The sequence below is a fragment of the Spea bombifrons genome, chromosome 4 (genome assembly GCF_027358695.1).
Source record: "Spea bombifrons isolate aSpeBom1 chromosome 4, aSpeBom1.2.pri, whole genome shotgun sequence".
In the NCBI taxonomy this organism is placed as follows: domain Eukaryota; kingdom Metazoa; phylum Chordata; class Amphibia; order Anura; family Pelobatidae; genus Spea; species Spea bombifrons.
This window is the reverse complement of record NC_071090.1, coordinates 89,229,664-89,255,087: the sequence shown is the minus strand read 5'-3', so window position 1 is coordinate 89,255,087 and position 25,424 is coordinate 89,229,664. Positions and strand designations below refer to the sequence as shown.

At 37.8% G+C, this 25,424-nt stretch overlaps 1 protein-coding gene across 1 annotated transcript in view; it reads right to left on the bottom strand.

The window, feature by feature from the left end:
• Positions 1–770: 770 nt before the first annotated feature.
• The window catches only part of ST8SIA2 (ST8 alpha-N-acetyl-neuraminide alpha-2,8-sialyltransferase 2), a 52,922-nt gene continuing 28,268 nt past the window's right edge, over positions 771–25,424 (bottom strand). Inside the window, exons 3-6 of the mRNA XM_053461807.1 lie at positions 13,634–13,762; positions 12,325–12,582; positions 8,849–9,142; positions 771–1,616 (exon numbers count right to left, since the gene is read on the bottom strand). Of these exons, the coding sequence (XP_053317782.1) occupies positions 1,331–1,616; positions 8,849–9,142; positions 12,325–12,582; positions 13,634–13,762 (967 nt within the window). The 3' untranslated portion in view covers positions 771–1,330. The remainder of the gene's footprint in view (positions 1,617–8,848; positions 9,143–12,324; positions 12,583–13,633; positions 13,763–25,424) is intronic.

Below are 25,424 nucleotides of genomic sequence, written 5' to 3'. Positions count from 1 at the left end.
AATGATTTAAGATAATAAAATATGAATGAGTACATCTTAAGTGGCTGTATTTTTTCTCAGTTTTGTTTTCCCAAAATATTAAGATCATCAATCACAAAATATTCTTGAATCACACAGTACATGACTTCTTGCTACCCATCTGCACAAGCAAAAAAAAAAAACAACAAATCAAGACTCCAAAAAAAACCCTTCAATACTCCGGATTACATTAGTTGGCATCACAATAATCACTTTCATAAATTCAGCAGTTATTAAAAACAGCTTTAACATTTTAAGTTATGATAGCAGTCAAGGTACTTCTAACTATCCTTATTTTGCTACACTTGGCTTCTTAAAGCTTGACCTCACCGAAGGGACACAGAATCTGACACAGGTATCAGTCACACTTATAAAACAGCTCTTTGGAACATCTGCTGAGCTATAAATCTTCAGCAGGGCTCAGAGTTCCATTACAACATGGCCAGAAAATGTTTTTTTTTTCTTAACATTTTTCAGAAACAAGAATAATCCAGATTTAGCCTCTATATCGGTTGGTTATAGTGGAGACAGCGCTTTGTAGTATTTTTTTGTTATACTACCTTTGTTTCAGTTAAATTAATCCAACAAACTTTTAATTTAAAAATAGCCTCAATTTCAAAATTGGACATTTGTTTTTTACTTCTGGATATCTCTTGACAAACTTGAAATATTTATATTAAATACAGTGCCCAAAATTAAAGTGCACAAACACAGGCTGATCCAAAATAATAACATGTTATTAAATGAAAACCTTTTACTGCACATTCCACTTACAATTTTTTTTAACATCCTTCAAGATGATTGTCTTATGTTCTTTGAATAACATATCCCTATAATAATGTAACATTTAGGTTTATCTACCACTAATTCAGCTGATGTATATTAGTATGTCTCCATGGGACAAAAAAAGAAACACAGAACATAATAGAAACCTTTTACGTCATTACCGAACAGAATTAGCACCAGGATCACCCTTGGACAAGACATACTTTCTATTGTAGTTGTGGCTTCGCTAGTACTACAGTTTTAGAGCAATGAAGAAGAGACCTACAGCAGAATACTACTAGATGTTCGAGACCTTCAGTACTATATTGATTCAAATCTATGAAGCACTAGGTATCCTGATCACTCTACTTCACCATCACATCAACCACTATAGCTTCTTGCTACCTGAGCCTCGATGCTCCATTAAAAGCCAACAATATTGTTTTCATCTCATTTACATTTGGACAATTAGAGTGTCACTAGCCAGTTTCTCCTATTTTTGTCTCACCAGTTCTTGGTGTATGAAGGAACTAGGTTAGATATGGTGCTATGTAGCTGCTTCACATTCTCCGACTGTAAGTTTCAATGCTCCTTGTAAGTGTAGATTTTTCAGTGCTTTAAATTCCAAGGGCATGGCATGTGGGCCTGCCTGTGATGTATAACCATATTTTAGGCTGTCATAGTAGTGATATTTTACAGGGTTCTGGTGGAGATCTCGGGGGAATGGCCAAAACCCATACAAGTAGATCCTGTTGCAGAAACGTGTTGCCAGAGTGTACATCAGGAGTCCAGTAGTAGGCCTTTTTATGTGTACCTTATTTGTGAGCCAGTACCTAAAGCGGGGGAGAAAACAAGATTAGTCCACAGCGCACTATTGAGGCACATTACACATTTATATAGCAGTTATATACCAGTTCATCCATGCTCACAAACCATGATTGAAAGGGAGAATTGGAATAGCTGCTATTGTTTTTGGCTAAACCAAAAATGGTTGTGATACTTTTTAGAGGACCAATGTTTTTAGAGTAAGATGCTCATGTATCTACGGATACATGATTAGCATAACTCCCTTTGGGAATTTCCCATGACATATCAAATTAAATAATTAATAGTTCTTGTTTATGTGATATACAGCTAATTAAGCTTTTATGGGTTCTTTTCTTCTGCGGTAAATATCAACATGATCAAAGACAGTGTCGAACATTTTTACATCACATAGCTATAGGCAGGAATAATGATCTAAAATAAAATATGAATAGTAATCAATTGGTATAATTATTAAGCCTTTGATGGACACAGGAAAGTGGCATAAAAAAATAAAAAAGTTGTATTGAGGGCTCCCTGTATGTGTGTTTCGGTTTTGGATATAAGTCTTGGCACATATCCATGTAAAAAAAAAAACAGTGGACTTTCATTTATAAACAGTGCTTTTTTGGATCATCAGTTGCCATTGCCCACTTCCTTGTGAACTGGGCTACCAAAGACGCTGAAGCCCTTGTGAACTGGGCTACCAAAGACGCTGAAGGTATGAAAGGTAGGATGGGAACCAGGAGAGAGTAGTGTCATGGGGACCAAGGGGAGAAGAAGTGGTCCACTGTGTCAAAAGCAGCAGAAAGGTCTTATAGTGGCCCTTTGATTTCTGTATTTATTTGTAATTATGTATATGTTAAAATAGTAGTGCGTAGTGTAGTGATTTGGTCCTATTCTATTATAAAGACTTACTCGGTTTGCAATTTCTCTGTATATCTACTGCGGTCACCATAGAGACACAGAGTGTGACTTTCATCTGTGAAGGAGACCAGTTGGAGGCTAGAACAAAACTAATTAATTTTGCATATTCAAATAAGAATGCCTATATACAAGGGCGTTCTGGTACCTTCATTAGGGCTTAGAGTGCTTATAAAATCTGTACCAATTATTTCATGTGCTGCATTAGTCAAAACAACTGTTAAATCACAAAACTGCTGAGTGACAAAACTATGCACAGGAAAATACAATCAGTTAGCGCTGTCATTAGCCACTCGATAAATATGAAAGAGTCACAAAATATCAAAACAGCCAAAAATGTAGCTAAGACTCTATCTCAAGTCCAGTCTAGGATTGTGGGGGCCACTGGTATATATATTTCACCAGTAATGAGGTGAAATATAAAGTTCACAAAGAGGGATAAAGAAAGATGCATGGATGAAGTTCCAAGATCACACATGAGCCAGCCCTTGATTTACTGTTCAACATAGGTCGAACAGAAACAACTTCATAGAATATGATTTTATCTTTATTTTAATAACTACATCTCAGGTGTGTGCCAGGTGTTTTTAGACATGTTATGATGTATCCAAATCCCAAATGCATGAAAAGTTTTCTTTAGGTTGTACACTTTGCCAGAGCAGCACAGAAAGTGATAATCCTGATCCTCAGAAAAACCAAAAGGGAGGGGAGATAGGGAGACGGATGGGCATACAAGATCCCATCAGAGCAGAGAGAGGTTCATTGCCAGTCCTTGTGCCCTGCAGACACATCTGGGTAACATTTTTCATATTGCTCTATGGAACCCAGACCTAATTGCTTGATTAGATGTTAATTTGAGAGATTCAAAAACCCTGGCGATTACATGCCACGTTTATAGAGTAAGTAGGTGTGAAATTCTCTTTAGCAAGAGTAAATTTACTTGTGTGTTGCCCTGTTTAGCAGTTCTTCAATCAAACAATTGCAAACAACAAGAGAATGTGTTATAATGGATATTGGATGTTTATTTTTTTCTTTACAGTACTTTTAAATTTTAAATATTTTAATAAATATAAATATTTTAATTAATGTAGCCTTAAGGCAGTTTAATTAAGCTTTAAGCTTATTAAAGTACCGTTGTATCAGATGCTTGTAACACTTGCCAGAAATGTGCAATCCACCTGGTGGCATACATTTTGTAGCTTACTTAACCTCTTTGTGACCAGTGATGTACCAGATGTCTGGTACAGTGACGTACCAAAAGTCATGAGAACATGTCCCTATAGCACCAGTGATGTATCTAGTATGTCATGGGTAAAAAATGTCCCCTCATCGTCACAAAGTCTGGACAGATCAGCAACAGTGAAGCTGAGCACACCGAGACTTTGATTGCACTTACAGGAGTGATCATGCAGTCGTATCCCTGTGATTGTCAGTTTACCAGCAATCCCATCCAAGCTGCCATAAGCAGCTTTAGGAAAAAAGCCCAGACCTTCCTGTGCTACATGATCATTCTATGATAGTGATTATGCAGCCTTAACCCTTTCAATGCTTGTGTCTTCATTCTTGTGAGGGCCAAATCACAGTCAATGCAGTCCTCCTATCAAGCACCAGTTGCACTGGGGTGGAAGTCAAAGGTGCTTTCTGGTCAATTGCACACTACTGCAGAGCCAGTCAGAAGTGGTAATCAGATCCCTACTGACCAATATGAGTGATCTGATCATTATCATTATCTCTCATAAGTGACAGCTGTCATAAAAGAGTGGTCATCCAAGGTAAAAAAAAAAAACAAAAAATTAAAAAAAACTGACACAAAACACCCCCAAAACTCTGGTTACTAATCCCTTTCACCAATTGTTATTAGTAGAAAAAAAAAGTCCAATTCCTATCCCTGTAATGCAATATAACAATAGCAGGGATTGCACTGTGCCCCAAACCCTGCTATTTTCATTAGTAATGCAGGCGGAGTAAGAGTTTGCATCTGGTTTGCTAGTGTAAGGGGTAGGTTTATGCCTACAGATATGCTTTTCAACACACAGATTGAACAGCAAAAACTTCATGAAATGTGATATTATCTTTATTTTCAAAGCTACTTATCAAGTTTACTCCAGGTGTTTCTTCACATATTATTTTATGATTTATGCAAATGCATTCATTTTACTTTATATAAATTCTGTACTGTGCATCCCAAATGTATGACAAGTTGAATTGCTTTAACATGTACCCTTCAGTTTTGAAGAAGGGAAGAGCAGAACAGAAAGTGATAATCCTGACCCTCAACAATCTTCAAGGTTATTCTGCATGGAGAGGCTCTTCTCAAACTAGAGGAGTTGAAATTTTCTACCAGGAGTCTAGAAACAGGCATTCCAGAATGGAGAATAAAGGAGCAGAATTACCTTAAGAGCCAAGCGTGGAATTACTTGGTGTACTACCTTATTGATCTTTTATTAGTCATTATATCACTGCTGCGTTACAGTGTAAGGCAGGCTTGATATAGTAGTTGACTGGTAGTTACAGATCATGTATCAATTGAACCAAAACATAAATTGTAGCTTTTAAATATGATTTTTTGCCTATTCAGCCAGGCCTTCACTTCCAACATATGAGCCTGACCGCACAAAAAGCATTTTTGAGGACAGTTGTTCATTTAGTCTGGGGGGCTGTATTGCCCAGTATATTCATACTGTTTTGTAATTTCAGACTAATAACAGGAATGTATTAAAGCATGTTTAATACTAGTTTGATGAATAGATGGAAAAGGGACTTTATACAGCAGGGGTTACCATAAACATTTTGCGTGTCAGAGCACAGTCAGCACTTTAGTATCTCAGAACCATTAAATTGTTATAAATGAAACTTGTGTTTTTTGCAGTAATGAAATTAGACAAAAGTAAGGAATGGCTCAATGACTGATCTAATTTCATTACAGGTAAAGTCCAAATGCTGGTTGCCTTATAAAGTCTCATGATCAGGTGCACATGTAGATAAGCCAGTCTCTACTGTTAGGAGAAAAATGACTGGCATCTTCTATCACCCAAAAGCAATTGATATGAGCTCTGGAGATGAGTTAAGTAAATAATTGAATGTGGCAGAACAGAGTGAAAATGGGCAGGTAAGCAGCTGCTATAGAATACTTTTAATTCAATTACTACTAGAAAACAATACCGTTTAATAGGCCTACAGGCTGAAAACTACAGATGAACTTGCGTTAGTCCTTCTGGGTTATTTCTATAGATTACTAGTTGCATGATGGACAAAAATTGATGGCTTTCAGCAGGCTGTATCACACCTGGCGCAGCGTAAGGCTGCACTTCAGCAGCATACTCCGTGAGGTTACTTGTTTGAAGACATTCCAAAGGTAATATTTAAAGAGGAAATATCTAACTCCTAGTTTTTAGCATGACTAGGATGCCTTGTTTTTCAACCAGTGTAATAATAGTTCTGGAGATACGTAGTTTTAAAGCTCTTATCATAGAAGCTAAGCTTGGAGGCAACCTGTGGGATATGCATTATCGATTTCCCATTTTATGTAATCTTCCTTCACCTCTAATCCTTAAAACTACTTGAACCAATAACCTAGAATTAGCAGAATAACGGGGCTGAGATTACATTATGCGGAAGAATAATAATGCAGATACTAATAACTGGTGGTTACGATGGCTGCCCCACATTATTTATGATTTCTAATACCCATGTGAATGGACCAAAAACTATTCAACCCTTTCAGTTCAGCCAAAATTCGTAGTGCTTTTTCCATTAAGAAACAAAATTGTTGTCACTCACCCTCATTTACTCCCTCACACACATTTTTTGTTCCATTTTTGGTTACACAACAGATTTAATTTCCTGTCCTTTAGGTTCGGACAAAATTCTGAGGGCTTTTTCCATTCGGAAACAAAATTCATCACTCACAGTCACTCACTCTCGTGTACTCTCTCTCTCATACTCTCTGCCTCACCACAGTAGAGCCCTGCATGGGACTGCTTTTTTAATCCCGCTCCCACTCTCTCCCGCTGATTTTTTGCCCAATCCCGCCCACTCACGTAATGTGGATGTTCCACTCCCGCCCGCTCCCACCACATTTGTGGCCAATCCCGCCTGCTCCCACCACATTTGTGGCCAATCAAGTCCACCTCCTTACCTGAACTGGAGAGTTCCCGCGCAGTCCCGCAAGGCTGCCCTCCAGTTGCTCCCTCACAGCGTCTCTTCTCTTGCTCAGCCCAGGAACAAGGCAAAGTCACGGGAAGTGACGTCACATCACGTGACTCCGTTTTGTTCCTGGGCGGAGCAAGACAGGAGACACTGTAAGGGAGCAGCGAGAAGGCAGCGTTGCGGTACTGCGCGGGATTACCGGGACCCGCAGGTACAGTGCCTGACCGCCCGCTCCCGCCCGCAACCCCAGCAAGCCCGCCCGCGCCCACAAGTTTTTTGGCGGAAGTACTCCAAGAGACCAGAATATTGCAGAATATTGCATTTCTGCATCTCTCTTGCTCTGCAAATCCATCATCATGCATTAATCTGGCTTCCTGCAGTACGTCTGAAAAAGGGGAGGAGTCAAAGGGTACATCAGGGGGACAGCCTCTCCCACATTCCTCCAATTAGGGACAGGGTGTCCAGGAGGATTGGTTAATGAAGTAGATAGCGGGGAGAAGTGGACAATAAAAGAAGAAAGAACAAAGAAAGAAGACAGAAGAACAAGAAGGGGCAAGAGAAGAAGCAGAGCTGTGGAAATGGAAACGGTTGTTGGAGAAAGTAGGGGGCCATTTAGAGAGTGTAGAGAAAAGCTTATTTTAAACTAGAGATGACTTGTAAGGAAGAAGTAAGGTTTGATTGCTGATTGTAATAGAAGCTCTAAATCAAAACTAAAATTAATGATAATAAGAAGTCTTAAAATATAAAATATATTAAAAAAGGGTTGTGGCTGTCAAGACAAGACACTTATTCCAATGCACAATAATATTTTGCTGAAACTAAACGTCATATGAACCCACTTTTTTTTTTTTTATAACTGAAGAAGGTGCCAAGGAATTGAACACATTTTCTAAGTTAAAGTAATATTTATTCATGTACTGGACTTTTAGTGCTGGAGGCTTTTATATTTTTACCTCACATCAACTCTCCAACAACCCATGATCTAGAGAATAAAACTCCACTCTTATCAAATCTTTCCCTTCAGCTACTTGCAGATTAACTTTAATGCCGATTTTAGAAATCTATGGGCGGTTGTGAGTTTTATGCTCATTTGGCACTTTCTGGTCAGTGACCTTGAAAATTACTTGTCCTCTCGTTAGCTGAAAACAAACACAAAGAAGCCGATCAGAATTCTACTTTCATTTTGTATGTGTCAGTATTGTGTTCTTCAGATTCTCTGCCAAACGCACACTAAGACTAGGCTAGTCTCGTATCCATTTGATTTTCTCACTGTGTGCTATTTAATATTTTTTCATACATTTGTATCAATGTCTTAAAAAATGTTTTACTCAGGTTTAGTACTACACTAAATTAACTCCAATGAGCCATTAGTGGGATGTAAAGTATTTCACGGTAGTTTAAAATATATATTCAAAAATGATTTTGCACATGCTTGTGCCCCAATATATATATGATCCAGGCATTCATGGTGCCCCCCCCCTCATGTTATGTATGGACAGGTGCATGGTATTTGTATTTTTAGCCCTGCCAATAAGACTAATGTGCATCTATACAATGGCACATTCAGCTTCTCAGTGATCACTCTGTGTGTCTTAGTGACCCAGTGGTTGAACCAGCAAAGTATTAGCAACACGTTCCAGCACAGATGGCACCGAGATGTGAATACCATTAACAAAAGCCGGCATTGATTGTAACCAACTCAATACAGGCATTACACATCTGATTATTTAACACTGCATGTCAGGAGGTTGAGCAATGTCTCTGGCGTTCAACATATTTTTTTAAGCAGATTTTAGGCTTACACAAAACTATCAGTATTAAAAGTAAAAGCCAAAATAGACCCTTAAGTCCAGACACTCAATACATTACAGGATTTAAAAGGACCATAGTGGTTGAACCAAAATTATTTGCAGGTAGAAGCACCTAGTGAGCAGGGGTGGTTATGTACAAAAAGTCATGAAAAGAAGGCTTATTGTTTTATTAGCCAACAAAATGTTCCAATGGAATTCATTGGTTGCTATAGTTCTGACACCACTTTTATAACCTTTTTCTAACTTATGATTCTGTGGTCTAGCAGGAATTTGAAATCAAACCAATAATATACGATTAAAAATGGCCATCGCTTTCCACATGACAAGCAAACCACTTTAATTCACCCTCCAATGTGACTATGAAGGAAAAGTCTTACCCTCGGACCGCATGGAGCAGGCGTAAGGAAGGGTAGGCAGTGTGCACATTGATATGATGCTTAATGATGAGGTCATTCACCCACTCCACTCGCTCCTCTCCACCCTTGGCCATAAATGCTGGGATCCACAGGATGCTTTCATTAAGACTTTTCAGACGTTGCAGGAATTTCTCCTTCCACGTATCATCAACCAAGTCCTCAAAGGCACGCTGGACTACTGATGGGTTCATGGTTACTAGATTGGTCTTTCTGCCAACATCTCGAGCATACTCCTCAACAGGTGCCAGATTGCACCTACAAAAAATTTTTGTTTTACATAGAATAAGGTAACTCAGCAGCATGTAGGTAAACATCCAGATGCAATTGTAAATCACCATGCCTGATTATAATGCGTTTCATCAAATCAATGATACTGCAGCTTCTAATATTCTTCCAGCATGTGATTTCTCTCACAAGTCAGTTGACGGCCACTTATTTCACAGTGATCATAGAAAATGTGTTTTAAGTCTTTGTTATTACCGTATTTGCTCGATTATAAGACATTTTTTTTTCCAGAGCATTCTAATCGGGGTCGTCTTATAATCAGGTCTGACTTATAAGAGGTCTGACTATGAGACTAAGATCCAGATCCCCCGCACCGCTGCAGGGGACCTGGATCCTTCTGTCTCCCTCCCGCCCATTTAACACTCCCCCCCCACCCCACACACACTTACCGGTGATTCCAATTTCCTGCTGTATTGCCGAGGCAGCTGGTTGACGTCCACGCGATCCACGTAGACAACTTACGCTGCAGCCGGAAGGAGGTGTGGCTAGCAGCGGGGGTTGTCTGCGTCCATCGCGCAGACCTTCCCCGACAGTCAGAGATCAGAGTTCCCCGCACTGGTGCCAGTGCCGCACCGGTGCGGGGAACTCTGATCTCTGACAGCCGTAAAACTCCAACCCTCCAATTTTAGATTATGGCCTGTTGTTCTCCTCTGAACTAAACATCGCTTCTGTACTTTGTTAAATTCCTTTAGTATTTAAGTGTTTCTATCACACCTCCTCTCTCTCTTTTTTCCCCCAAGGTATACATATCGAGTTCACTTAATCTTTTTTGATAACTTTTATCCTGCAAACCATTTATCATTTTAGTAGCCCTTCCCACAGTTGCCATACCATGAGAGCTACTTTATGTATTGAGAAGGGCACATGTGGAGCTACCAGTTTGGCTGCAGGTGGTCTTTGAGCGGGATATGAACTTTCATACTTTCTAATTGTGCCCTCTGTTATCTGCACCTGTTGTGCTAGAAGGCACTGAAACAGTAGTAACAGCTGCTCACTTAAAGAGGAGATTCGATAGCCCAGCGTGAACACGGCTGGGGACCAATTCCTACAAAACATACTCTTCCTCCAGAGCAGCCGCCAAAGTGTTTCTTATATGAAGTGCTTTGCTCTCTTATCTCTGGATCACCTTCTTTGTTAAACACATACAGTGCAGTAAATGATGATTACATTGGCATGGATACATTTTTTTTTATTTAATGCGATTTGCAGACAAATTGTGAATCACAGATCCTTGGTAATTGAGCCAAAAGATAGAAAGAAGTAGCCAATAAAAACATTCTTTACAAAAACATTTTTTGTTCCAAAACCTAGCAATGTTTATGCCAAGACTACCAATTTAACAATTACTATTTAATTAGCATTTAATGCTTTGGTGTATGCAAACCGGAAAGATGTTGTGCTTCAGGTTCAATGAAGGGTACTGAACAACTTCTAACCATCTGGCATCACATATTGTTGGCAAACTTATTTTATCAGTTAACTTAGGGGAATTGATGCTCTCTGAGCTGTAGATAGGGGTTTCTGAATTATTACGTAGGGAAAAAAAATTATTACGTGTGGGAAGAAAGGGTCACACCAATATGAAGGTGCCTTCATTTGTAATGTAATCATTGATGAGGACAAACAGCACAAACCAGAATTTCAAAATAAAAAATACTGTTATATACAATAATTATACAAATATTTACTTTTTACTTGATTTGTCCAGTTTTGTGCTATATTTTATACTACACTAATGTAGAAATAAGGAAATTATTTTTGCACTAAAAACATAAAAATAAAGGCTTTGTTAGAGATATATAGATATCGAGTATATCTATCTACAGTGGATATAAAAAGTTTACACACTCCAGTTAAAATGCCAGGTTCTTGTGATGTTAAAGAATGAGACAAAGATAAATCATGTCAGAACTTTTTCCACCTTCAATGCGACCTATAACGTGAACAATTCAATTACAAAACAAACTGAAATCTTTAAGGGGGGAAAAACAAAAACTCTTTGCAAAAGCGCTCCAAATCTGTCAGATTGCGAGGACATCTCCTGTGCACAGCCCTCTTCAGATCACCCCACAGATGTTCAATTGGATTCAGGGCTGGGCTCTGGCTGGGCCATTCCAAAACGTTAATCTTCTTCTGGTGAAGCCATGCTTTTGTGGATTTGGCTGTGTGCTTTGCGTCATTGTCGTGCTGAAAGGTGAACTTCCTCTTCAGCTTCAACACCCTAACAGACGCCTGACTAATGCCCCGGTTCCAGCTGAAGAAAAACAGCCCCAAAGCATGATGCTGCCACCACCATGCTTCACTGTGGGTATGGTGTTCTTTGGAAGAATACGGGAGATTGTTGTCGCATGTAGCACACAGACAGTACTTGCCAGAAATTCTTGCACTTCCTTTAATGTTCCAGTAGTCCTCTTGTAAGCATCCCTGACCAGTTTTCTTTTCATCAATTCTGGAGGGATGTCCAGTTCTTGGTAATGTCTCTGTTGTGCCATATTTTCTATACTTGATGATGACTGATGAAACTGAGATTGGATCGTTGAGGAAGAACTTACAGCACCACATATGCTGTAAAAGGGGCACTGCATCATCGAGGGGACAATGAATTCCCAAGTTTATCAAGGTATCATATAGGATAATGTGAGGATGGCTGTCTACCAGCTGAAGCTCAATAGAAATTGGGTGATGCAGCAGAACTATGACCCCAAACATAAATCTACTACAGAATGGTATAATAAAAAAGAAAATCTACCTTTTGGAGGGGCCCAGTCATAGCTCAGGCCTTAACCCAGTAGAGGTGTTATGGAATGACATTAAGAGAAATGTTCACACCAGACATCCTAAGAATATGGCTGAACTTAAGCAGTTTTGCTTAAGTTCCAAAATTCCTCCTAAACGTTGTGCAGGTCTGATCTGCAGCTATCGGAAGTGCTTGTTTGAGGTTTTTGCTGTCAAAAGGAGGTCCGACTAGTTATTAAATCCAAATCACTGATGTTTTCCACCAGCACTATGAATGTTTAATGGGTGTGTTCAATAAAGAAAAATGATGATTATTTGTATCTTATTAGCTTAAGAGCAATGCATCTGTCTATACTTATAGGTACACACCCTACCTACTGCATTATCATTTAAGAGATTAAAAAAAAGTAACGTACCTTATTACAAAGTCATGAGAGTCAATTTCATTTCCACAGCCACTATTCAGCAATATCCCAGAGTTTCCCACAATAGCACATGTTTTAAAATGCTTATTTTTGAGCGGCGATGTTCTTGGTAAGAGTTCATACAGGTTCTTAGATATGTTCATGGTGCTGTCTCGATCAAACACGTAATGTATTATATCACCAGGCTTCAATGTTCCCTTCAGAACAGAGATGTCCCTTTCAGCATCCAAGAAATGCAATATTTGTTTTCTGAAAAGGCACAAAAGACATGATTATCTCTAAGTACGAGAGAACCTTTCAGCTGGAAGATGAAGCACTTTTCCCTGAGAAAACAGGTTACACGGTAGTGTATTCCTTGGAACTTTGATCTCTACTAATCTCCTTTATGATTGTTATGGACGCACGCTGTTTCTTCTTTATGAAGTCTGCATTTTGGCTACATCAGTCTTAAAAGAATTGTATCAAAAGATTGTCGATGTAGATATCCTGTATGTTAACTGATGTGGTTGAAATTATACATTTTAGAACCATTACATTTGAAAGGTAGGTTCCTCTGATGGCTGTAAGCCTGCCCAGGGTTAGAATACAGCGGAAGCTTTGTTCACTTTGAAAGTTTTTATCCATGTAATATTCTAAATTACGTTTTCTTCTCTTCTGGCTATGATTTTATCACACAGATCATTCCTACCTTCATATTTATAACTTCATGATCAATCCTATCTTCATGTTTCCATAAGCATACACTTCAGTCAAAACAACACAGGGAACATTCAATACATTTCTATCTGTATAACATAATTGCAAAAGGCCTTTCTAATGATCTATTAGCCTTTTAAACTTAAACTTGGATTAGCTATCACAATCAACACAGGAGTGATGGCTGCTGATAAAGATATTGCATTAAAAAAACCAGCAATTTCCAGCTTCAATAGTCATTTACACCATTAACAATGTCTACACTGTATTACTGAACAATTTAATGTTATTTTAATGGACACAATTTGTTTTTCTTTCAAAAATAAAGAACATTTCTAAGTGACCCCAAGCTTTCCAATGGCAGCGTATATATATATATATATATATTTAGTTTTGGAAATATATATGTATATACTGTATTATGAAGGAATATGTAGGGCATTTTCAATACATTTTGTAAATGAAGCGAGCAATGTAAGCCATCTACCATTTGTGTAATTATACATTTTATAATGTTCCATGTTCCATTTTATTATGTTACATGTTTGATATACCCAGGGCATAACATGCAAACTAGCCAGCCAACATCTCTAATGTTACTTACCTGATCTTTTGTGAGAGGGTCTGGTTGTGTTTCCACATGGTTGAGGTTGATTTGATGTTGTACTTGATGTGATCATTACTTCTGTCAGGTACAGCTGGAGTCGATGACTCGTTTATTGCTAATTCTCCTCTATTAAAAGAAAATGGACAACTTTTTCAGCAGTGAATGGAGATGCAGAATGTTTGTACACAACATTAGCAATTTGCTCACAAGGTAGAAACAAAAACTAAGCACATTCACCAATCAAAGACACATTGAACTGAATATAATGTACATTTTCTCCTGGGTAACCACAGAGGAAGCATCGGTGGTATACATGGGAACAGGCTTTTTGCTTTAATCTCAGGGTGAAGGGGAATATTCTCAGGGTCACACTTTCTGGAGCTGTCTCCTTATGTAAGACTGTCAACTTGTGCTTTTGCTGCCTTTATGCTATGCTTGATATCCCTGCTTGAATGCTGGTGACTCTTTAAATAATGACAAGTTGAGGATTCCATGAGGACCAGTATTAGATCCATTTGGATAACTTCATAGAATCTTTAGATAGGCTATTAAAGGGTTATTGTTTCAAGCGTCTCAGGGTCAGCTTATTTAGAAAGTAGCCAGGTGTGATCAGTGGAGAAGTCTGTGCCAATAGCTGCCACAGACTCCCACCTCCAGAAAGGCATAGTGGAGCTGTTGGGGGCACAGTGAAAGCTTACCCTGGACCCCTTTAAGTTTAAAGAAGGTCCTGCTTACCAGGACTAATGCGTGTTGTAATGTGCACCTCTGTATGGTACTCTCAAAGCAGGACAGGACTTTATTTCAAGATAAAGTATGTTTTCATTTCACAATAAACACAGCCTATAAAAGAACAACAATTCTCTTGACACATAGGCAGGAGTACAACTCACTTCTGTAAGAGTCTCACAGGGAATCCATCAGGTAACACCTACTGTCAACCTGGAGACTTCTCACACTGGCCTCCACCTTAAAATTGTGAAGAACAAGCAGCTACACTGTGCTACAAAAATGTATAGTATTCATATTTCTTGTTGGTGCTTCCCCTTGAACAGAATATGCATTATATGATCTGCTTGTTGACAGAAATCAGAGTAACAAAAATTCTTTACTTTCAGATAAAAAATCCTTAGCATAATGGACTTATTCCCCTGTAACCATGAAACCTGATGTCTATTGAGGTTCAAGATCCTAAAAAAAACATGAGCAAAAAGTCAGAATGAATGGGATCAAAGTATAACTGTCAAAAGCCTGTGGGGCATATGATAGTTAACTCATCTTCGAATGAAATGGGGAAGGAAGGGCAAATTCACCAGACAGCTAGAAGAAAGCACAACTTGTAAATACAGCTTAAGGAAATGCTTGTTTCCATTTTAAGCCATCGTTGCTTTGGATACAGCAGATTCTGTAGGATAAAGCAGATTGATCAACTTCCCCGTGAGCTCGAGTAACACATACAGTATTACAAATGATCTGCTTTGTGAATTAGGCAGCTTTTGTTGTGTCTAGGGATTTGAATTAGCATTACAGAAGAATGCAGTGCAAACCTTGCAACTATGTTATTCTCCTCTTCAATGTTAGAGGTGCTTGTGAAATGTTATGCCATAGTTATTGATATTAATACGACAAGCACCCTTCTAACCTCACTAATTCTTGAATCATGTTCTTTTTTTTTTTTTTTTTTTTAACTTTAACTGCGTCTGAAGTGCTTTGACCCAGAGCACATGCTAATTAGTTTGGCCGGTGTGACCACTACGTGCCCTGGTACTAGATGTTAAGTAATCTTGTCAGGCAATAAAGAATCACTTGCTCTGCACTCCTGCTTCACATATTAAGTAAGGTGTTCTCCTCATGAGGAATCCAGCTGCTTGTATACCACACCGTTCAATGCTCAAAGCTCATGTCATCTCTGGGACTGATGCCCCTTCCCTTTTTTCATTTGGTTTTAGAACATTATGGTAGTCAACCATAAGGGCACTTGTGGGAATGGAAGTAAGTCACTTGTGTATAATCCATTGGCTTAACTACCTCTAGGGGGCCCGGTGCGACACAAGCGACCCCTTCCTGTCTCCTCGTATTGGTTCAAAATTGTTTAGAAGGGGCCCTTCTGACCTGGACTGCATTTTAAACTGGGACGGAGAGACAGGAACGTATTGGGGTCACATGACGTCACAGGACCCCGCAGTGAAAACGAGGCTGCTCGCACAATGTGCGTGGGTGGCCAGAGGGAAAGCTGCAGGAGCATTGAGAGGTAAGCGGGGGCGGGGGGGTAAGTATATGTGTTTGCATATATCTATAGATGTATACATGTGTGTGTGTTTGAGCATGCATGCGTACTTCTGTGTGTGTGAGCATGGATATGTATGTGTGTGTGCGTGACCATGGATTTGTATGTGTGTGTGAGCATGGATGTGTACTTGTGTGTGAGCTTAGATTGTAATTGTGTATGTGTGAGCATAGATGTGTGATTGTGTAAGTGGGGTGAGATGGTGTGTGTGTTATTGAGTATAAGTGAGTGTGTGTAATTTGTGTAAGTGTGTTTATATATACTGTATGTTGGAAGGGGGGCACAGACCAGTTGTTTAAGTTGGGGCCCCGGGCAATAATGTACAGATTACATCTGAAGAAAGTACTTTTGAGGTCTCAAAAGGTTACTTAACTCCCTATGAATTTTGGTCCACTGTACTGCTCTTTGTGATGTATTTTTCATTCTAAGCATTGCAATGTAAAATCAGGATTAAAATGACCCCAAAATGTAGCCTTATTTTTATTTCCCTTTCTGGGAGAGCCCTAAACTATGTACCCCTGCAGGACTAGCATTCTTTTTTTGTTATATGTTGTGAAAAACTGATGTAAACTACCATTAAGTAAAAATAGAGCATATACAATATCAAACAATGATGAACTGGGTGAAAAATAATGAGACTCCTGATGTGTAGTTCAACACTAGATTTACTTTAAAAAGGCAAAACCAAAAGAACATAAAGAAGCAAATAAAACTAACATAAAGACAAAAAAACTATTGATACAATTTGCAAGAAACTGACTAATAAAAACCAGTTTATTTGGGCAACTAAAGTTCATTAATAAAATGAATACCTAATCTTTAAAGTTAATTTAGGTTTTTTTTTTTTTTTTTTTCTCTCTTTGTCATTTGTCAAAATGATAGCATGTATAATGATAACGTAAATACTCAGAGGAACGGGAGAGGGAGGAGGAAGGAAGAGAGGGAAAAAGAAAGAAAGAAGAAAGAATTTTGTTTTTTGAAATAACTTAATATTAAGGAAAGCCTTTTGTTTTCAGATAATAAACTAAATAGCCTGCGAGTATCGTTTACTCTACCGTATGTCTTAAATTAGACATAGGAGATATGTCCTTTAGGAGATTTCTCACTCGAGGGGACATAGGCCGTGTGCCTATTGCCTCTGGAGATATGTGCATCGTTTTATGTTTTTCTCTGGCCTTATTTATCAGAAGGCTAAGAAAATATATGTATGTTTATATATCCCAGCTTTTAGACTTTGTGATAATATTGAGATTGAAGGGGATTTATGTGTGTGTTATGTTCTCTTTATCATCATTTCGTTTTTTTGTTAATTGGTCTATGTTTGGCTGCATAGGGAATTTGAGACAGGGGATCCCAAGAATCTTTGAATGATCAAGGTGTGTTCAGTCAACGCCCAAGGTTTAAATTCGCCACATAAACGCTCTATAGTATATAACTTTTTATGTAAAGAGCATATAGATGTAGGCTTTTTACAGGAGACCCATTGGAGAAGAATAGATAAAATTAAATGGGGAGGAAAGAAATTTCCGATTATGATTCACGCCTCAAACGAAGTAAAAAAAAAAAAAAGGAGTCGCAATAGTGTTTTCTGCAGCACTCCAAATTGAGGTTAAGTTTGAATTTCATGATCCGGAAGGCAGATTTTTAATTGTAGTATGCAAACTAAATGAAGAGTGGTTTACATTGGTGAACGTATATTTACCAAATATCTCCCCAGTACATCTTTTGAATAAGATATTAGATCAGGTAGATAATATTAAGACCGGTTGTTGTATTATAGCAGGAGACTTTAATTGCGTTTTAGATAGTGATTTAGATACGAAAACATCTAAAAAAAGAGCTAATGAAAAAAAGATAAAGTCTCAAGCAAGAGCTTTCAATAATTCTTTAAATAACCATGAACTTATGGATACCTGGAGAGTTTTCCACCCACTTGATAGAGACTTTACGCATTTTTCTCATGTTCATCTGTCCTATTCTCGTATTGATTATATATTATGTTCTCCATCTATTATAAATAGGATTCAAAAAATCGAGATTAGAAATAACACCTGGTCAGACCATAATATCATTATTATGGTTATTAAAAATAATATTAATAAGAACGTACGGACTACTTGGAAATTAGATGACTCTATTCTCCTTAATAAAGACAATGTGAAATATCTATCAGATCTAATCAACTTGTTTTTTAAGGAAAATAATCCCAATGATACCTCAATTGTAAACAATTGGTGTGCCTTCAAAACAGTAATGAGAGGATATTTAATTAAGCTGAAAAATACAATTATAAGAAAACAAGGAAGATCATTGGCGGAGCTTTATTTGTTGTATAATCAGGAACTTTTAGAAAACAAAAAAAATCCAACTCTAGATAAATCGGAAAAAATTAAACAAATCCAAGCCTGTATCAATGATAAATTGATGGAAAGAACGGTTATCAATATGGAGAAACTAAAAACTACATATTATTGTTGTAGTAATAGAGTAGATAAAATGATGACCAATAGACTGAAGAAATTAAAAACTAACAATCGAGTCCATAAGATAATATTGGACAATAAAATTTATTCAACACCAGAAGCAATTGGTGAAAAGTTTAACCAATACTATGAGAAACTCTATAATTTGAATAATAAAGTTTCTCCAGAAGAAATAGATAGCTATTTGGATAAAATAAATCTCCCTCAGATAACTGTAGAGCAGAGAGCTATTTTAAATGAAGATATAACCCCAGTGGAATTAAGAGAAGTAATATCTAAATTAGTTAAATATAAAACCCCTGGGCCAGACGGCTTTACAAATCTATTCTTTAAAGTATTCAGTCTACAAATTTTAGATCCTTTAACTCTTACTTTTAACTCTATTGCTAATTATGGTAAACTCCCTATTGAAATGTCAAGAGCTAATATTCTTCCTATTTTGAAACAAGGGAAAAACCCGACAGATCCCGCCAGTTACAGGCCAATTTCCCTTATCAATGTTGATGTGAAATTGTATTCCTCTATTCTTGCCAATAGATTAAAATCTATTCTTAAATCTATTATTGATCCGGACCAAGTTGGCTTTATCCCGGGCCGATCATCCTGTAACCATATTAGAAGAATTATAAATATCTTAGATCAAACAGAGAAGAAAAAAATTCCAATTATTATAATGTCAGTGGATGCAGAGAAGGCCTTTGACCGGGTGAACTGGGAATTTATGAGTAAAGTTCTATCTAAGTTTGGATTTTTTGGCTGGATTCATAAGGCGATTATGGCTCTTTATTCCAATCCCTCTGCTAGGACAGTAGGACCAAATATTTGTTCCCAATGGTTTGCTTTAAAAAATGGAACAAGACAAGGTTGCCCCTTGTCCCCACTGCTATATATATTTTCGGTAGAACCTTTGGCTACTAGCATTAGAGATAATTATGATATTCAAGGCTTTTCCACTAGACACTCGGAGTTAAAAATCAACTTGTATGCAGATGACATACTAATTTCAATTACTAATCCCCGAGTCTCCTTAAAACATCTTATGGTGGAATTTAAAGAATATAGTAAGGTCTCGAACTATAAAATAAATACAAACAAAACAATATTATTAGATATTAATTTAGAAAACTCTTTAATTGAACAGATTAAAAAAGAATTCGATTTTGTTTGGGCTAAATCTGATTTTATTTATCTTGGTATATATATAACAAAATCTATGCCATTACTAGTTGAGACCAATTTTATTCGACTATTGAAATTAACAAATACTTGGCTAAAAGAATGGAGAAATAAAGAATTCTCCTGGTGGGGCAGAATTAATATATTAAATTCTTATATAGTCCCAAAATGGTCCTATCTGTTCTCAATGATTCCATTAAGGGTGCCGGATTCGTGGTTAAGAATGCTACAGGCGAGCTTTGAATGCTTTGTCTGGAAAGCTAAGAAACCAAGAATAAAATTGGCTGTTATGGCACGCAAATCGAAGTATGGAGGCCTGGGTTTTCCTATTGTAAAAAATATATATCTGGCAAACATTATGGTTCATATTTACAGATTACAATTAGAGCATTCCATTAATGAAGGGTGGTACGCAATTGAGATGGGAACAGATGGTATTATTAACTTACATAACATAGTATGGTATCCCCTAACTTCAAAATCTCTTTTAAAAATAGAAAGCTCTAATATAATTTTGGGACAGATTCTTCCAATTTGGGAGTCGATCAAGAAAAAATTAAATCCTACTAAAGGGATACCGTCCTTTTCCAAACTTAAATTTGTGGAACTTTTTATTCCAAATATAAATCTTGATGAATGGATAACTAAGGGTATATTTACTTTAGATCAATTGTTGACCTTCGGGGGACCTAAACCTTTTTTTCAACTAACACAAGAATTTGGCGTATCCGGTGCGGATATATTTAAATATTTGAGAATGAAAAATTTCTTGTTGAAAGATTTATGGAAACCCAGTCAAGAGTTGTCAATTCGCTTAAAGAAAATATTTACAGGAAAGGATGTAAATAAAGTGTTATCTAAAGGTTTAGATTTAATTAACTATGTTATGCTTGATCATATCCCATATGCTACTGATGTTTGGGAACAGGAGTTAGATATAAAAATAGATCAGGACAATTGGTATAGTTCTCTATATGATGTTACGAAATCTATTCATTCGCTGTCACTGGCTGAAACCCAATTTAAAATATTAAACAGATGGTATTTGACACCATCAAGAATGCACAAAATGTATAGTAATTGTTCAGATACGTGCTGGAGATGCGGAATAGAAAGAGGGACTTTTCTTCATATTTGGTGGGACTGTGCGGGTGTAAAAAACTTATGGTCCAATATTTACGATTTAATTTTTGCTCTAACAGCAAAAGTGATTGTCCGATCTCCCGTAACGGCTTTACTACACTTAGAATGGCCTAATTGTAGTAATAATGAAAAAAAATTTTTTATTCACTGTTTCATATCAGTGAAAATTATGATTGCCCGTTCATGGAAACAAATTAATGTAGCCCCTTGGAATATGATTATTTCTCAATTGAACTACCAGATTAAAATGGAAAGGCAGCTATATAGATCTTATTTTATGTCTGAAATAAAAGCTAAGAAATGGGATGTTTGGCTAAAGAGGTTGGAAGAATATACGCAATAATGTTTGGGCGTGCTGACTGTAATTCCACCTATGATAACTGGAAATTATTACTGGTTTATGATTACCCGGGGTCCTTCCTGTCCCTAAGATTCCCTAATGCAGCTAAGAGATTTATGTATTTATTTATTTAAATGTATTATATTATTTTATATTATGCATATTATTGTGTAATCGTCCTTTCTTTAATTTTTTTTTTTTTTTGTTTGTTTGTTTTTGTGTATAATTGTGTATTCCTTTTAAATTGAAATAAAGAATATATTTAAAAAAAAAAATAAAGTTCATTAAAACATTTTCATGGCTAAATTTGGTAGCCAGTTTCAACTTTAAGATTAAAAAAACCTATTTGCTAACATCTTGCTATAAAGACCATAAGCACCCAAGTCACATTATAAATAGCTGCCAACATGCAGTAGAATATGGCTAAGCCACATGGTCTTTCATTACTTTGATCTCTTGGAATATACAACAACCAGGTCAAAGAATTGACTGTGAGCAGATTAGCAAACCAGAGAGAATAAAAACCATATGCAGACCATCAATTTCATTAAGTGATATATCTGTTTTAAGAACGCTTCTTCCACCCACAACGTAAAACTGTAACTCAGTCTCAATCAGCCATTTTCTGATCCTCTCTTTGATTGCTGCTTCTAACCACGGTAAAAGCCACCAGTGAGGAACCTGTTGTGTGTGCGCGCTGAATGCAGCGATGATGCCACCAGCCAGTAATAACATTGCATTAAGATATACTACACCAGCATGCTGTAATCCAGCTCACTGTTTTCAGTGATTAAATAACAGTGCCTCTTACTGATTTATTAAATCAAAGTAGATGTAACAGAACATTTTAGAAGTCCTTTTAAGTAACAACAGAAATGACTGCTAATATGGATTTACCATTCAGTAAAGTTGGGCTTGATGCCAGAGGAGGACCCTGCAGGCGACCAGTAGGCTCACTTGCACGGCCTTTTTAACTCCTGGTGGCGAACCTACGGATTTCCGCTCCCGTTAACCCCTGCGATGCTGCGTAGAGAACGGGAGTGGAAATCCGTAGGTTCAGGGGTCAACTTGGCTGGCAGAGACCACTGGTCTCCCTGCTCCAACAGTTAAAATGACCAATAAAGTCGCTTGTACGGACCTTTAACTGTTGGAGCAGGGAGACCAGTGGTCTCTGCCGGCCAAGTCCGTACCGTGTTAAGCGCGTATTAACCTCTTCTACAAAAATACAGAAAAAAAAGAACACGAAGAATGTACACGAATATTCACCCGAACTGAACACAGGAACGGTCAAATATTTGCGGAATCCGAAGATTTTTTCCCCCACGAAGACAAACACGAAGAGTTGGCCGGCACCCAAGTCTACCGAGGATCATCACTGCCACTGACATTATTTTGCCCTCAGGGGAACAATATAGCGGCGTTTCTGGTGATGTCATCTTCTCAATCCTACAATGGGGGAGAGGACATCACTTCACGCGCTGTCATTTTGTCCTCATGTGAACTGAGGGCAATATGGTGGCCCTTGCCTCCAATTTGAAGATCTGAGGGGACATCACTACAACACAGCCATTTTGGTGGAAGTTGCTGCCTAATTATGTCCGCAGAGATGTGGACGAAGAAAGAAAATACCAGATTAAGGGTTGAAGATTAAATAGAAAAGAGAGAAGATAAAGATGCGGAAGACGATGCGGAAGTGGAAGTGGATGGCAGAAGAGAAATTGTTTGGCAGAGAAGGTAGGGAAACATTAAGAGAGCGTGAGAGAGAGAGTGAATGGGAATGAGAGTGTGAGAGTGTATGTGAGAATGAATGAGGACCCACAGATTTCAGAAGAAAATTCAGAGCATTTTGCTAGAAGCTGTTTTCCCTGTTGCTTTCATCCCAGGAGGTTACCAGTTCATTCATACTGGTAAGTAGAAGTGCTTTTAAGAAAATGACGATGCTGTTATGTGTTATTTTAGTCTATTACATACATTCTATTGCAATTTCCACAAAACTCAAACTAACATTTTGTTTTTATTATTTTTTTGAACCAAATGTTCTCTCTACTGAGATATGTCCAAAACTCAAGCAGTTTAGGGCAGGACCAGAAACAAAATATATAACAATTAACCTGACAGGTCATTTTAGTAGCCATCTTAACATTTGCGAATATAGGAAAGGGGATATTTATAATATTTTTAAGCATAAAATGCAAATGTAAAATAAGTTGTAGAAAATTTTTTAAAAAAATATTTGAACGTTCTATGTTTCTGCTTATGAAAAATGGCAGGATCTCAGAGCATTTCCACGAACGATGGGTAGACCTAAATCAATAGTTACGTTATTTTATGCACAGTAATAAATCATAATAGTGTTCTTTGTGTCTCATTTTTGGGAACATGATGATATATCACCATGCATTGTATTTTAAGATGTCTTTGCAGCTGAAATGTTCTTTGTTTTACCTTTTTAAAACTAGGAAAGGCAATTTTATTTTTGTTTCAGCACTTCTCCATGTGACACAGCAGGGGTCAGTGGACACGGATGCCTGAAGACATATCTTCGACTGCTACCTGCTGTGAGCGAGTTCATTGCACCGAATGAGAAAAAGCACATTTCCAACATTGTCTTTGCAGTGATGGGCGAGGTCATCTCTGCAGCAGTAATTTCTGCTCTTATAGAATTTAACAGTAGACTTGCGCATTTCTTTTCGTAAAAACCTTACTTTTAACGAAACTTGCCTGTTTTGTGCATCAACTATAACAAAGGCCATCTCTGACAAAATTTCAAAAACATAAGTGCCGAAAATTCGTCATGATTCGTCCATTTGTTCCCACGTGTGGCCACCGTTACAATTATCTTTCTATCATATCATTTATTGCTCTTCATTGATGAATAAATATTGGTGACAAAAACAGGCATTCTACTGGCCTTTTGCTTACGCACAGTGTGACTATCTTTCAGTTGTTTAAGACAGTTGCCCATTTAGGCTAGTACCAGCCAAACCTCTCATTTGTGAATAACATTTTTTACGGTGAAAAACATTTTTTACGGTGAAGCACAGAATAAAACCTCAACTACCAGTGCAACCACACCCAATTCTGGGAAGAATCAAGACCTATGTACACACCACAGTGCAGCTTTGCTTCGGGGGGGGGGGGCTGAAGGCATTTTCACTCCATGTCCAAGGGATGTGACTGAGGACTGAAGCCAGAACACCTGCCTTGAACAACAAATGCCTGACTTGCTGGAACAGAATGAGTTCCTTCCAGGTGAAAAATTACAAGTGTAAAGATTGAGAAGCTGATTAGTAGGCTGCAAGAGAAGCTGAAAAGTTGCATGCAAGCCATCATGGAAACCCTGGGCATCCTCTGTTACCCAAGGGTTAAGGGTAAATTGGAGAGACATGCTTGTCCATAGAGTATGTGAGATGCAGCATAAAAGGGGCCTGCTAATCTGAGAAATGCAGGAGTTGGAAATGGAAATTCTCAGCAGCAGTGGTAGTATTCCCAATCCCTTGCATCCATGCAGAGCAACCACATTAGACCCACCGGAGCATCACCCATCCGGGCAGCAGCCCTTGATACTTTGGTGGATGCTAGTACCAACAAAGCTCCCCAAAGTCAGAGTAGTGCCTCTGAAATGGTGAAAGCCTATCTTGAGGAAATCCTACTAACTCCCGGTACTGATCCTCTACTCTATTGGGACCAGAAAGTTGTTGTCTGGCCAGGCCTCTCTTTAGTGGCCCAGCAGTTATTTTCATGCCCACCCACCACTGTCACAGGCAACACACTTAAGCCTGCACACCTGGTTGAGCAGATGGCTTGAAAGTCAATTTTCTGCACATTAGGATACCCAGCACTTAAAATTTAGACTAGTGAGTGAGGTATAGTGCTGCAGCTCCTTCCTTTCTCTGAAATCCGTTGCCTGAAAACAAACATGCAAAAAACAAAATGCACAAGGGCACAAGTCTAGTTAACAGTTATAAAAGCGGATCATCCAGCCCACCATAGTTTATGCTAAAATATATTTATTATTAATCTCTAGACCAAAGCTCTTCCATACTTAATAACATAATAACCTTGAAATTTTGTATCAACACAAAAAAACATTAATTCTAGCAATAATTTAATAAATAATAGCAAACATAATAAAGCAATTCTCTGTATAGTACACTATAATTGTTTTGGCATTTCACATTCTCGTGTAAACAGAATTCAAACCACAGATGAGGTTAGATTAGGTTCTTACATTTTTCCAGATCCTACATTTTATGATCCATAAGCTTAAAAAGCATGGTCAATGTTGCTTAGAATTATATACAAACAAACAAAAACCCTCCTTACAGGTTGTGTTAGCAGCCATTTTAAACTTTCCGTGCT